The following is a 14763-nucleotide window of genomic DNA, read 5'->3' as shown; positions in this document are numbered from 1 at the left end:
TCCTGTCAGGCATGACAGCCAGTTGAAGTGCAGCTCATCCAGAGGGCAGCCAGTTGTGGAAAAATCTGGCATGGGATAAGCCAGGAATTGAGAGATCCAGAGCTCTTTGCTAGAGAGACCTTTAGCCTTTCTGTCTCCTGCCAGGTTACAGCTCCGTGGTAGCTGACAGCAGCTCGGATTCTACACTAAGCAGCGGCAACCAGTCATTGCCTAACCAGACAACGTCACACAACCCACCCAGTGCTTCCACGTGAGTATTTTCTTCTCTTTGCTCCTCTTCCCTCCCTTCCTCTCAGTATAACTTTTTTCTCTATAAGCCTGGCAGCTGGACCCCAGTAACTGCAGTCTCGCCAGCACCATCGCATGTTTTTCCAGGTACAGGTTCAGTTTCAATGTGTTTAAAGTTCTAAGCAGTTCAGGATCTAAACAATTCAAAAGATAAAATTCATTCATGTTAACTTTCAGGAACTGAGAAATAGTTTTAAATATCTTGCTACTTTCTTCTTTCCCCTTTGAAAACATTACAAGTAGCCCTCGACGTAACGACCACAATGGGGCTCAAAATTTCTGTGGGCTGGGTGAGGAATTTGTTAAGTGAGTTTTGCCCCACTTTACAACTTTTCTTGTCACATGTTAAGTGAATCCCTGCAGTTGTCAAATTAGTAACTTGGTTGTTAAATGAATCTGGCTTCCCCATTGACTTTGCCTGTCAGGAGGATGTAAAACGTGATCACATCACATCTCACACACACACACACACACACACACACACACACACACACACACACACACACCGGGACACTGCAACTATAATTAAATATGAACCGGTTGTCAAGCATTTGAAGGTAAATCTTGTGACCATGGGGATGCTGCAATGGTCATGAGCATGAAAAATAATCATGTCACTTTTTTCAGCGCTGACATAACTTTGAAGCGTTACTGAACAAACTGTTATCACTACCTGTATCTGTAGGCTCCCACACCCTCCCACTCCCAGACATTCCTATTCTAGACAGGTTTTCAAAAGCAGTTTGTTTTTTAACAATGTCATCGTACAGTTTGGGAATCGCTCCGTGTTAGCATAACTGCAGAAAATCTATAGCAGACTGACTGAATAATAGCCTCAGTCAGTTTCTGCTGGGTTGTTACAAACATTAAGCCAACATGCCAATTATTCCTTAGAAATACAAGATTTCCACCTTCGTGTGATGTTGGAATATGCATACAGCCTGCAACATGAATAACTTGGGGAAAAGAAGTGATAGTTTGCTTTTTAAGAAGAGAGTGATTTGGCTTAATGATGATTATTCAGTCCGGTTCCGTGCTAGTGAGGTATAGGAAGTCCTTGACTTATGACCGTTTGCTTAGCAACCATCCAAAGTTACAAGAGCACTGAAAAAAAGATTTACAATCAGTCCTCAAACCATTGCAGCGCCCCCCCCCCCTCCCAGCCACGAGATCAAAATTCTGGTGCTTGGCAACAGGCACGTATTTGCAAGAGCTGCCGCATCCTGGGGTTGTGTGATTGCTATTTGCGACCTTCCCAGCCGACTTCCAACAAGCAAAGTCGAAGGGGGAAGCCAGAGTCACTTAATGGCTTCCTGAATCACTTTTAACAAACGTGGCAAAAAAAAAAAAAAGAGTTGCAAAATTGGGCATGCTTAATAGCTGTCTTGGGATGTAGTGGTTCAGTGACTAATACGCTCAGCTTGTTGATCAGAAAGGTTGGCAGTTCGAATCCCTAGCACCATGTAATGGAGTGAGCTCCCGTTACTTGTCCCAGCTTCTGCCAATCTAGCAATTTGAAGGCACGTAAAAATACAAGTAGAAAAAATAGAGACCAACTTTGGTGGGAAGGTAACAGCATTCCGTGCACCTTTGGCATTTAGTCATGCCGGCCACATGACCACGGAGACATCTTCGGACAGCGCTGGCTCTTCGGCTTTGAAACAGAGATGAGCACTGCCCCCTAGAGTCAGGAACAACTAGCACATGAGTGAGGAGAACCTTTACCTTTAATGGGCATCTTGCTTAGTAAAGAATATTCCATCCCCAGTTGTAATCATAAGGCGAGGACCACCTCTGATCTGCAGCTGAAGTTATTTCCTTAAAATCTTTAAGGCCTCTTCTGACTCCTTTTCTCCTTTTCCTTTGTCTTGCTTCCTTCTGGTAGGAAAGAGCCCAGTGCAGCTCCTCAGCCATCAAGTGTCAGCAATAGCACTGGATCCAGCCTCCTGGTGCCTCTGACTGCCAACCCACCTGCCTCACCCACACCCAGCTTCTCCGACAGCAAATCTGCCCAGACGTTGCTCAACGGGCCACCCCAGTTCAGCTCCACGCCTGAGATCAAGGTTAGAAGCCCTCGGGTTCTCTTCTGCCATACTTTTCACCCAACAGACGGTTTCAAAGCATTGCAGTGACTTTCGGGGAAGATGGCTGGGAGAATATTCAGAACCTGAAAATTTTAATCTGGGACACCCCAAGACCTGTGCTAGAACCAGAGTTTTCCAACTTGTGAGCCAAGATGGATGAAAAAGGATGAAAAAAAAAAGTGTTCAGTCGTTTAGATGTCTGAAATAAAACTGGCACACCACAAGCTTTCCAAAGAAAGCTTCAGGACAGAGACATTGACAAAATTAAAGGAATTTAAAACTTTAAATCATGTACGTGTTGGCAGGAAATGAGCTGGTGATGGTTGGCTAGGAAACAGGTTGAGTTTGCGATACACAGCTAGATAAAACTGTCAATTCTATGAGGATTTTTTTTTTTTTTTTTTTTTTTGCTGTGAGTGAAATTGTGAAAAAGCCAGATTTCTTGTCAGGCATCTATAGAAATAGAATAGAAATAAAATTAGATGTTAAGCTACCAATTTCTTAATTCCCTTTAATAAATCTGTGGTATGATTGTCTATGGAGAGAATCTCACTCATCCAGGTCATGGTTATCCCAAAGGTGCTTTTTCAAGACGCAACTGGTCTTTCTGGTTTTTCTTTGAAGACATTTTCACTTCTCATCCAAGAAGCTTCTTCAGTTCTGACGGGATGGTGGGGAATTGAAGGATTTATACTTCTTGCAGACATCTGGTCATTTGCATTCTTTTAGAGAGTCATTGAGGCCACTTGGAGGTTTATCAGTGTTCTCAGGATCACCTGAGTGGTGCAAATGGGTGTGGAGCCTTCTGTCGAACTGCGTTGTAGACCAGAAATAGATAGATGAAGAGCCCTCTCAACAAAGGGGAAGGGATACAAGATCATCTATCTCCGGTCTACAACACAGTCTTTTCAACAATTCCCAGAAGGCTCCACACCTATTTGCACCCACTCAGGTTACTTTGATGACACAGATAAACCTCCAGGTGGCTTTAATGATTCACCAGAAGAATACAAACGACCAGCTGTTTGCAAGGTATATAAATCTTTCCATTCCCCACCATCCAGTCAGAGCTGAAGAACAAAACTCCTTCAAAGAAAAACAAGAAAGTCCAGTTGCCTCTTGACGGGTGTGATTGGATTTGAAATACAATTTTTTAGCATAATAGGCTGAAATTGATACCACAATCCTAGAAAAGGTAAATGACCAAAATAATAGAAGGATTGGAGCAGTTTTCCAAGGAGAAATGTAATAAGTTGTTTTAAACTATAGAGAGGCAAAAGAGAAGTAAGGGAGACACAATAGGGATGTATAAAATTCCACAAGACATGAGGGAAAATATTTTTATCCATTTCCCATAATATTAAAGTCTATGTCTTTCTGGTGAAGTTGAGTGAAACAGGATATATTTTTTTTAAGTCAGTGCATGGTGGAATTGAGTGTCACAAAATGTAGCTTTAAAAGAAGCTAGATGAAAAAAGATGAATGTGTGAATGGCTGCTGGCCATGGCACAAAATACATTTCCTTCAAAACCAGGGGCAGAATATTTTTGGGGGGATTAATTACTGGGGATGTTTTCATTCTAATTGTCCACTTGAGAATTTCTAAGAAAATTCTTGATTTGCTCTTGTGGACACAGCACAGGTCTTTGATATGAATTCAGCATGGCTTTAACTGTTTTAGAACAGAACTACTGGAGCTGATACATGGAGCTGGGTTTGTTCCATGTTAGCCTTTCAGCAGCTCTGTAAGGTTTGCTAATCAGAGAAAACATGATTAGCTTGAACTCCCTCACAAAGTTTGTTTATTCATTTTGTTTTTAGCAGAGTTTTTAAACACATATCTGCACCTCTGTTCTTTCTTACCTCCTTTCCTTTGGATGTCTCTTTTGCCCTGTAGGCACCTGAACCTCTAAGTTCGTTGAAATCCATGGCTGAGAGGGCAGCAATCAGCTCTAGCATAGAAGACCCTGTGCCATCTCTTCACCTGGCTGATAGGGGTAAGTAGTGAGAAAGGGGGCATCTCCTCCCTTAAGCTATGGGTCAGAAACAAGGCCAAACCAGTGCAAAACCTCTGAAGTTCAGGATCTGGGTGTCAAAAGCTAGATTCTGCATCAAAAGCCTGTGTGTCTGGAGAGCTATGATGGGTGGAAATTGTGCAAATCTATGTCTCTGTCTGGCTCTCCCTCTCCCTCTCTCCCCTCCCTCTCGTATGAGAGAGAGAGAGCTCTCCTACTGCTGAAATCCAGTAACTTCATTTACCAGTATTTTGAAGCAGAAAGTACCTAAAACTGTAATTTAAATCCTAAATGCGTCTTCCATGTCTAGATCAAACTTTTAAACTGCTAGAATGAAGTCACCTTCTTGATTTTGTCTTTGGCCAAATATAAGTCATTATCAGTACATGTTGACATACCAGCAGATGGGGCGGGCTCTGCGTCTCTCCATATTCACACAGCGTATTTGTTATCTGCCAAGAGCTTCCCACTTGAGCATACTGCTTTCACACTTAGGCACTCCAACTCACAAACCTATTCAGGGTCCTCTTAAGTACTATAGGGGAGGTGGATCCTTCAGGCATATCCTCCTTTAATGTTATTCCTGGCTCGATGGTGATCCTCCATCTTTTAATTCGATTTTGTTTTTGTGTACCGTCAAGAATCTTTGTTCTTAAATGCAGCTGAAAATTGCCAATTTACACACACACTGAAAAACCCCAGTCCTGCCTACATGTAGGATAAAGCCCCATTGGATGGATGGATTTAAAATATTAAAATTAATAAGAATTGGGTACAAAACTAGAAAACCAAAAGCAAAAGTGGCACATTGATGGCATCTTCCCAATTACTCCACCAGTCCTCTCAAGCATAGAGCACCCCCATCAAGACCCCAAGTTAACTAGAAGAACAATGTTTTAATGGTCTTCTGGAAGGCAGAAGGGTGGGTACCTCCATAGAACAAAGAGATAAAGCCCTTCTCCTAGACCTTGTAGCCAAAACTCCTTGATTGAAGTTCACAGCATGTCCCTTCTGCCAAAATGAGTGGGGCAGCCAATCCTATTAGGCTGAGACGGTTCCTCAGATAACCTGGTCCCCTTCGTTGCAATTGGATCCTTCTATTCCTAGCAAAGTTAAATATAGCCCTGGCCACCAAAATGTAACTCCCACGCATAAGAGCCAAGGTGGTGCAGTGGTTAGAGTGGCTGCAGTTCGGCAGTTAGATTCTCATTGGCTCAAGGTTGACTCCGCCTTCCATCCTTCCGAGGTGTGTTAAAATGAGGACCCAGAATGTTGGGGGCAATATGCTGACTCTCTAAACCGTTTAGAGAGGGCTGTAAAAGCTCTGTGAAGCGGTATATATGTCTAAGTGCTACTGCTACATGCCCCCCCCACACACACACACTTGCCCTAATAAAGCATCAGACCCAAATTCTTCTAATCTTCCCTGTTCCTGAAATCCCAAATGTTTCTTCTTGCTTTGGCCATCCAATATATTGGCAATTCTGAAATCAATAGCCGCCTGCTTTGGAAGGAAAACAGGATATCCATCAAAATAGATCTCTTCAGGCCAGGAGTTAGCCCGTGACTTGCCGACTGCTGTTTTGTTTTGTTTTTTATCCATTGAATTGTAAGAAACAAAGAGAATACTTGATTTTTTTTGTGCACAGCAAAATAAAGAATCTCAGCAAAAGCATGGATCAGGGAAATTAAAGAGAAAGGGATCTGGAAGGGAAAAATGGAGGTCTTCAAAAAAAAGCGGGGGGAAATATTCCCTCCCATCAGCCTTCTCTAACTTGGTGTGCTCCAAAAGGATTGGCTTACAATTTTCTAAAATTATTCCCAGGTTAAACATCAAGAATAGAATACACACTGAAGCCTGGTTTATATTTTCACTTATTTTTGCTCTTGTTATTTTTTCCAGGCAAATCTTTCTAGTTGGATCGAGACAGCATTTTTCAAATTTGGCAACTTTAAAATATGTGGACTTCAACTCCTGGAATTTCCCAGCCAGCCAGAATTCTGGAGTTTGAAGTCCATCAATCTTCAGATTGCCAGGTTTGAAAAAGAAAAAATTAGGGTTTGGAGAGGAGTAGGAATTATCAAAATAACTACAACCTTAAGTGTACAATTTCTGAGTGTTTCTTCCTTCTTTGTTTGCTCCAGCTGACATCTTAATTACTAGCACAACATCTCAGCCAACCTCCAACCAGCCCCCCATCCAGCTATCGGAGGTGAACATCCCGCTTTCCCTTGGGGTGTGCCCTCTGGGGCCCGTGCCTCTCATTAAGGAGCAGCTCTACCAACAGGCCATGGAAGAGGCTGCCTGGCACCACATGCCTCACCCTTCTGACTCGGAAAGAATCCGGTAAGGGGGAACCATGGGAAAAAGCCGGGGTCATGAGGGCATTGGACTAACCGTGGCACGACAAAACCGTGCTCGACTAAGCCGCACCCGATTAAACCGCGGCGCTGACGTCATCAACAGGGCGACAACAGCGAGCGCGGAGAAAGAAGGGCGCTTTAAATAGCGCTTTGAAAGCAAGCCGATTCAACTTAAGGTAAGGGTTAGGTTTAGGGTTAGGTTAAGGGTTAGGGTTAGGGTTAGGGTTAGGTTTAGGGTTAGGTTAAGGGTTAGGGTTAGGTTAAGGGTTAGGATTAGGTTTAGGGTTAGGTTAAGGGTTAGGTTTAGGGGGGTTAGGTTTAGGGGGGTTAGGTTTAGGGGTTAATTTTAGGTTTAGCGTTTACAGCGTGCTTCTGTCTCTGTGCTGTTGTCGCCCTGTTGATGACGTCAGTTACGCGGTTTCGCCGAGCGCGGTTTAGTCGAACGCGATTTTGTGGTGGAACCTGGAGTAACAATAGACCATCTCCTCTGAGAAATGGGGGAAGGCTGCAAGGCTGGACTTTGGAGTTCTCCGAAATTTATATTGTTGATGTAGTTTTCAAATTAGTCCAGCATCTCCTCTTAATGGTTCCTGAGCATACAGGTCATCTTTGACTTACAACCACAACCAGGATCAGAATTTCTGTTATTAAGTAAGGCAGTTCTTAAGTGAGTTGCACACTTGATTCTGTGGCCTTTTTCGCCATGGTTGTTAAACAAAATGCTGCAGTTCTTAAGTGAAACGTGGTCATTAAGCAAATCTGGCTTTCCCCATTGATTTCACTTGTTGGAGACGGTTAGAAGGGTCGCAAATGCCGATCATGTGATCTCAGGACACTGCAGCTGTTGTAAACACATGCAGGTTGCCAAGTGCCCAAGTTTTGATCACATGACCTTGGGGGATGGCAAGAACTGGTGACAATCCCTTTTCCAGTGTTGTAACTTCGAACTGCCATTAAACAAATGGGTTGTAAGTCAAGGACTGCCTATAGAGCTAAATGTCCCTTATCAAATGTAATAAGTATGTTAAAGGCTATTGACTTGCGTGCAGAACCACCAACCCCAAGAGAAACCTTGGAAAATGGCTGTCAGAGCCTTTCTTTGAAAAATGGCTGTTTTGCTGGACAAAAGGAAGTCTTCAAATACATTGGGGGGTGATCACATCAAGAGTAATATCGATAGAAGAGAATATTTGTATCTTGGGGTAGAACTGGGAGGTCCCTGGTGCTTGGTTGGTTGTTTTTTTGCAGACATTACCAAATTAGATAACACTATCAGTGCTAGAAGGGTTTGCTCTCATTTTATATTCTAGACCCTTTGGCCATCATAAATGTGAGGCAGTTGTCAAGCGTCCAAATGTAAATCACGTGAACATGGAGATGCTGCAAGGGTCATAAGTGTGAAAAATGATAATGTCTCTTTCTTCCAGTGCCATTGTAACTTCGAATTATCATTAAGCAAACTGTTGTAAATGGAGGATTGCCTGAATTCTATTCTTCTTTTGTTTCAAGCTACCTTTTTAACCAGAAATATGAGCTTGCTAATTTTGCATAATTCCTGGCAATATTCGCTCTTGCTTGAGAAAATTGCTCTTGCTTTTTGTTCCCTGCTTTTTGAATTTATGCTTTATAGCAGGGGTGTCCAAACTTGGAAACTTTAAGGCTTATGGACTTCAACTCCCAGAATTCCCCAGCCAGAGAAGCGTTGTGAGAATAGTGTTGGAGAACACACAAACCAGCATACAGAGACAGTGCAGTTTAAATAGGCTTTTACTTTCGTGGAAATAGAGGTATCACAGTCCATCAAACTGTCCAAGTCATACACGGATAAGACAGTCAGTCATCAATGTCTTTCAGTTAAGGGATAATCCAAATAACGTAGTCCAGTATCATATAATCAGTTCAGTACTCAAAAAAAGTTTGCTAGCAGTTGCAAAACTTACAATAGCTCACGGCACTTTCTAGCAGCCAGCTTCCAAAACACTCAGATCAGAACAGCCCAGCATCTAACAAACAGAGAGCTAACAGTCGTTCTGGCTCCCTCTTATGACCGATTGAGGAAAACAGCAACCAATCACATTTTATAGTATGATTTAAAGAAACAGGTATAGCATTGTTATGTGATTTATATATTGCCAACCCAACCGTTAGAATTATATTCCTAAGAGACTGTTAAAAAATATATATCCTGATTTTGCTAATGGCTTGTCTGGGCAGCACAAGAGCTAATTCTTGGCAGCAATTCAGCTTTAGGTGTGTGAGCCAAGAGGCTTGTGAATCCAGAATTGGAGCCTTGTCAGGACTTGTTCTTACACTGCCTGGACAAGCAAATGGGAAGGAAAGCCCACCATTACAGAGCTCCTGCGCGTGGGCGTGTGAGCCACCAGGGTTGGGCTTTCAATTACGACCTTGGTCAAGCATTCAGTCCTTGAGTCGGTTACTATCTGTGACCCTCTCACCATCCCTGCCTGCTTCTGATACTGATCCAGTTGCCATGCGCATTCATGCAGTCAGGAGATGCTGATGAGCACATCGGGTAGGCAAACCAGGCGTAGAGTAAGACCTGTTGTATCCTGGCTGCCATTAGAAGCCTATGAATGTAGCTGCAGAAGCTGCTTTCTAGCCTTTTCCCTGGGGTTGGCGGAGAGAGAGTTTGCAAATAACACATTAGAGGCAAGGAAAAATGTTGCAGGATCCAACCTGGGTCAGTCAACGGGACCAGAGATTTTGTCTTCCAAGCTTTTGGACTCGTGCTGGAGCCCATCTTCAGAGAACCTCTCTGTGCACTTTAGTGCCTATTGTGTGTAGCTTTTCAGATGTAGATTGGGGTCTTGATGGCTGGCTATCATTGGCTGCTGTTGGCTGTTGGTTCCTTGTGCTGCAAAGTCTGTTCCCCTCCCGCCCCTCCCCCGCTTCCTAAATACCTGATAACCTGGGGGTAAATCCCTTGGAATCTATTGGGCAGCTTCCTCCTCATTTGTCCTACAATAGTTAATGGACCCCTGCACGGGATCCACTAACTGCTGGATTGCAAGGACTCAAGTGAGCAGTCAGATGAATAGACAAGGTCATACATTCAATTTTGCAGCTACTAATTGTTGGAAAAGCAGGCACAGAAACAGCCAGGGAGGTGATTGAAGCCTGGGAAACAGGCACGTTGTCAATCAACAGGAGTGCTGATTTATCCCCAACTTACCAAGTACTTAGGAGACAGGGACTTGGCAGCACAAGGAAACAACAGCCAATAATAGCTAGCCTTCCAACACCCTGAATCTACATTTAAAAAGCTACACACAACAGGCACCAATACACAGAACAGCCCAAAGCACACAGAGAAGTTCCTAAGGACAAGCTCCAGCATGAGTCCAAAAGCTTGGAAGACTAAAGCCCTAGTCCCAGTGACCAACTCAGTTCGGATCCTGCAACATTATCCTGGGACACGTATATTCGCCTTCATTCATGAAGGAAAAGTGTGCTGTCGGTTGGACGTTGAGGTAAATAAACAGATTGACTGTAGCTAGATTCTGTCTGACCACACTTCTGCTCTGCTTGACAAATGCTTGTCAGGGCACCAAAAGGAGCAAATTATGGCAGCAACCTTGGCTTTGTTTGTTCCAGTCCCACAAAAATGTATGTTGTGTCCCCACCCCCTCACTTAAGTGTCATGACCCAGTTTGAAACTCCTTCAACTTGCCACAATTCTCATCATGAACACAAAGTGTTCCTCTTTCTTCCTTGGGTCACTTCCTAAAACCCATGTGGGCTGGCCTGTTTGGGAAGATTCGCTCCTAATATCTGGGGAGATTCCCAGTCATCCAAGTCACAGTTGTCCCAAAGGGGCATTTAAAAGAGGCAACTGGGCTTTCTGGTTCTTCTTTGAAGATGTTTCGCTTCTCAAGAACTGAAGCAGCTTCTTGGATGAGAAGCAAAACGTCTTCAAAGAAAAACCAGAAAGCCCAGTTGCCTCTTTTAAATGCCTCTTTGGGATGTTGTGGATGAGAATTCGGGCCATTGAATGGCCTGAAGGAGGGAATGGGAATGGAGCCTGACCACCTCAGGATCCAGCCTTCAGGTAGCCATCAGTTGAGGAAGGATTGTTATTCCTCACACTTACCATATTTCTTGGAGTATAAGACACATCTTTTTCCCTCAAAAAAGAGGGTGAAAAGCTGGGTGCGTCTTATACACTGAATACAGCATTTTTGGCCTCCCAAAACCCCGCCCCCTTCAACAAAATGACCGTGCATAGCTTTTAGGCGGTTTCCAGAGTGTTCCTGGGGGCTGGGGAGGGCTAAAATGAGAAAAAAACAGGCAGCTTTTTGCTCGTTTTTCCCCCAGTCCCCAGGAGCACTCTATAAGCCTCCTAAAAGCTATGCATGCCTTTTTTAAATTAAAAAAAACAGGCCTTTTTTTGTGAAAAACGGGCCGTTTTGGGGAGGTTTGCATGTGCAAAACCTTTTTTTTTTTATTTGCCTCTTCAAAATCTTAGTGCATCTTATACTCTGGTATGTCTTATACTCCGAAAAATATGGTAGGAGTCTGTATCTTTATGAAGGGAAGAACACACAGAAATCTTGTGAATTCCCTCATTTTCTCGTCATCTTATTTCTGTCTTTTCTGCTCTTGTTCTCCCTTCCCGTCCCCATCCCACAGGCAATACCTGCCACGGAATCCCTGTCCAACTCCTCCATACCACCACCAGATGCCTCCTCCACACTCCGACACGGTGGAATTCTACCAGCGCCTCTCCACAGAGACCCTTTTCTTCATCTTCTACTACCTGGAGGTAACAGACAGTCCCTCCCTCCATCCCCTTTGGTAGTCGGAGAGGAATCGTGCTGCCTCTCCTCGCTGGATCATGCCTAAGGACTACCTGGCACGTGGGATGATCGGCATCTCTCCCCTCAACCTGCAAACCCCAGAGCTCTGATCTGTTTTTCCTCTCTCGCTTCACAGGGTACGAAGGCACAATACCTGGCAGCAAAGGCACTGAAGAAGCAATCGTGGCGCTTCCATACGAAGTACATGATGTGGTTTCAGCGGCACGAAGAACCTAAGACCATCACTGATGAGTTTGAGCAGGTGAGGGTGAAGGTAACGGAAGATGGGCCCGTCGATGCAATTTTACCTCTATTAGCAAGGACTAAGGATCCATTCCTCGTAGGAAGAGCTCAACTATGCATGTATGTGTCCATTTTGAGCAGAACACTTCTCGCAACATGGCGTTTTGTGAGAGGAAATTATATATGCAGGTAGTGTTGACTTGAACCCAGAATTACAGTTGTAAATCATGCCAGTCATTAAGCAGGTCACCCTGTGACTATTCCTGACTCTACACTTTTTTTTTAGTGGTCGTTAAGCAAACACTGCAGTCATTAGATGAATCCATTGTGCACAATGGGTGTTTTTTGCTATATCAAGCAGCCATAAATACGGGAGGTTGCTGAATGCTCAAAAGGCAATTTGGTGGAGGGAAGGCATCAGAACTTTGAATCTGGGTTGTAGGCCTGGGGACATCCGTGGTAAATTTGAATAGCCACTGAGCAACCAGTTGTAAGTCAAAGACTATCTGTAAAAATAGTTAAAAAGAAAAGAAACCCAACTGTATTCAGATTAGCATCAGCCACGACCTTGTATTCATTGCAGCAATGCAGGGTTTAGCTATCATACAGGTCATAAGGGGCCCTCTTTTTTTAGAATAGAATAAGAATTGAATTGAATTGAATAGAATTCTTTACTGGCCAAGCGTGATTGGACACACAAGGAATTTAATTTGGTGCATATGCTTTCAGTGTACATAAAGAGACAAGATACATTTTTCAAAAATCATAAGAATCAAGGTACAACACTTGATAGTCATAGGGTACAAATAAGCAATCAAATCATACTAGGAAATCATAAGGACACAAGCAACAAAGTTATAGTCATGCAGTCATAAGTGGGAGGAGATAGGTGATAGGAACAATGAGGAGATTAATAGTAATACAGACTTAATGAATAGTTTGACAGTGTTGAGGGAATGATTTGTTTAGCAGAGTAATGGCGTTCGGGGAAAAACTGTTTTGTGTCTAGTTGTCATGGTGTGCAATGAATGCTCTATTGCATTGTTTTGAGGTAGGAGTTGAAACAATTTATGTCCAGGATGCAAGGGTTCAGATTAAAATCTGAAATAGAGGTTCAAACAATAATTCTCCATTCTTCCTTAGTATTGACACAGCAAGAATAGGCCATCACTTCTTACTGCTTCCTCCTAAATTGCCAAAGTTGCAAACTTCAAGTAACATTCTCTGAGGCTCTTGCATGACAAGGAACCAGGCCCACTGAAAGCCACAGGACTTCTGCTTTCATGCGGGGGGGGGGGGGGGGGCAGGTATCATTTAGCAACAGTCCAGGATTCCTTTAGATTACTTTTTAAATGTGTTCAGTGAGGCAAGAGGTCACGAATTGTGTTATGTTTCCTGTTTCTGCTCAGGGCACTTACATCTACTTTGACTACGAGAAATGGGGCCAGCGCAAAAAGGAAGGTTTCACCTTTGAATACCGCTACCTGGAAGACCGGGACCTGCAGTGATGCCCTGGGGCCAGCAGGGGGTGCCAAGTTTTCCTTCCAGAGACAGCTGTGGTGGTGTGCTGGGGGCAGCGGCAAAGGAAGATCCACCTACCCCTCACCTCTCTTCATCTTCCTCCCCAAATAACAACCGGGGTGGGAGGGGGCAAGCCGCATGTTTAAAAAAAATGCATGCAAGTTTTAAAAATGACCGCAGGACGGAGGAGGAGGGGCAGCGGCAGCGGCAGGTTTCTCCTCTGCCTTTTTTCTTTGCTCTCTTCTGCCCGTGAAGAGGTCAGAAGTGGGAGGGGGGGGAACACCCTTCCTACGCACCAGATTTGGGTGCCATAATGGAGATTAAAAGGAAAAAAAAGAATTTGAGAATCCCACCAAAAGAGTGGCTTCCCCCGTTCTCCATTTTTGTGTGTGTGTTCTAAATAAGAGCATTTCAGCCCTGTAACTTTTTTTTTTTTTTGGGTGCAAACTCCACCCTGTCCCGTCCCCCCGTTTTGGCTAGATGCCCAAGTATGATTTTTTTTACAATATCAGGTCCCATGAAGCTTTGTGGTGACCGTTCTCTGACCCCTTCATCTACTCGCCACTGCTGGAAATGGCAAATTGGCAAAAAATGATAATAGGATTTGCAAATTTGGAAGCATGAAACCTCAAGTTACCAAGGCTCCTGGTGACCACGGAAAGTCTGTTGGATTGGCACCTGTTTTTGGCCATAATTTTTGACTTGCTTTTTTTGCAAGTTTTAAGGAAAACCCCTTAAAGGCCATTTACTGTCGTCATGCCCTTAATCCTCATTTGGAAGAGTCCCTTTGCGGACTGGAATGATGACTTTAGAGATTCTACCTTCTTCCCTTCTCCCCCCCCACCCCTGGTTCCAAACACTGCTTTTCGTTTCCAGCCTTCCAAAATATTGCCACCGTAAATTTAAGAGCTTGTATCTTATCTGCTGCTCCTCTCACAGGAAGACACCCCCACTCTCCTCAATATGACTTGCAATTTATTCCTAATTGGAAAGGGAGACATTTGGGGAAACTTGGGAGGGGGGGAGGGGGGACTGATCTCTCTTCTCAACCAGCCCCCTGAACTGGAGCATCCTGCCCACGCCGCTGTTAAGATATTTTTTCGTAAGCCTATTTTCATTTTGGAAAATATTTATGAATAAATAGTTTTATATGAGTGTTCTTCTTCTGTTGTACAGCGGGAGGGGGGCAAAACCATCAAACCTTGAAGGTGGGAGAAAGGACTCCGCAATCTTTTGGCATATGAGCTGCGAGTCAGAATGGCGCACAATATATTCAAGCCCTGTTCCAAGGTTCCCTGGAGTATGCAGATAATTCTTGACTAACAACCACAATCGAGCCTAAAATTTCTGTTGCTAACCGAGACAGATGTTAGGTGAAATTTGCCCGACTTTACGCCCTTTTCTGGCCACTGTTAAGTGAATTGATGCAGT

At 43.8% G+C, this 14763-nt stretch overlaps 1 protein-coding gene across 1 annotated transcript in view; it reads left to right on the top strand.

Moving 5' to 3' along the window:
- CNOT3 (CCR4-NOT transcription complex subunit 3) overlaps nucleotides 1–14486 on the top strand; it is a 42991-nt gene extending 28505 nt beyond the window's left edge. The window contains exons 13-19 of the mRNA XM_087713907.1: nucleotides 145–250; nucleotides 2174–2351; nucleotides 4270–4369; nucleotides 6533–6734; nucleotides 11402–11534; nucleotides 11705–11830; nucleotides 13221–14486. Of these exons, the coding sequence (XP_087570033.1) occupies nucleotides 145–250; nucleotides 2174–2351; nucleotides 4270–4369; nucleotides 6533–6734; nucleotides 11402–11534; nucleotides 11705–11830; nucleotides 13221–13319 (944 nt within the window). The 3' untranslated portion in view covers nucleotides 13320–14486. The remainder of the gene's footprint in view (nucleotides 1–144; nucleotides 251–2173; nucleotides 2352–4269; nucleotides 4370–6532; nucleotides 6735–11401; nucleotides 11535–11704; nucleotides 11831–13220) is intronic.
- The last annotated feature ends 277 nt before the right edge of the window (nucleotides 14487–14763 follow it).

This window comes from Thamnophis sirtalis, unplaced genomic scaffold (genome assembly GCF_051295495.1).
Source record: "Thamnophis sirtalis isolate CommonGarterSnake01/CBP01778 unplaced genomic scaffold, rThaSir2_p1.2 scaffold_4, whole genome shotgun sequence".
Taxonomy (NCBI): domain Eukaryota; kingdom Metazoa; phylum Chordata; class Lepidosauria; order Squamata; family Natricidae; genus Thamnophis; species Thamnophis sirtalis.
This window is presented reverse-complemented; position numbering and strand designations above follow the sequence as displayed.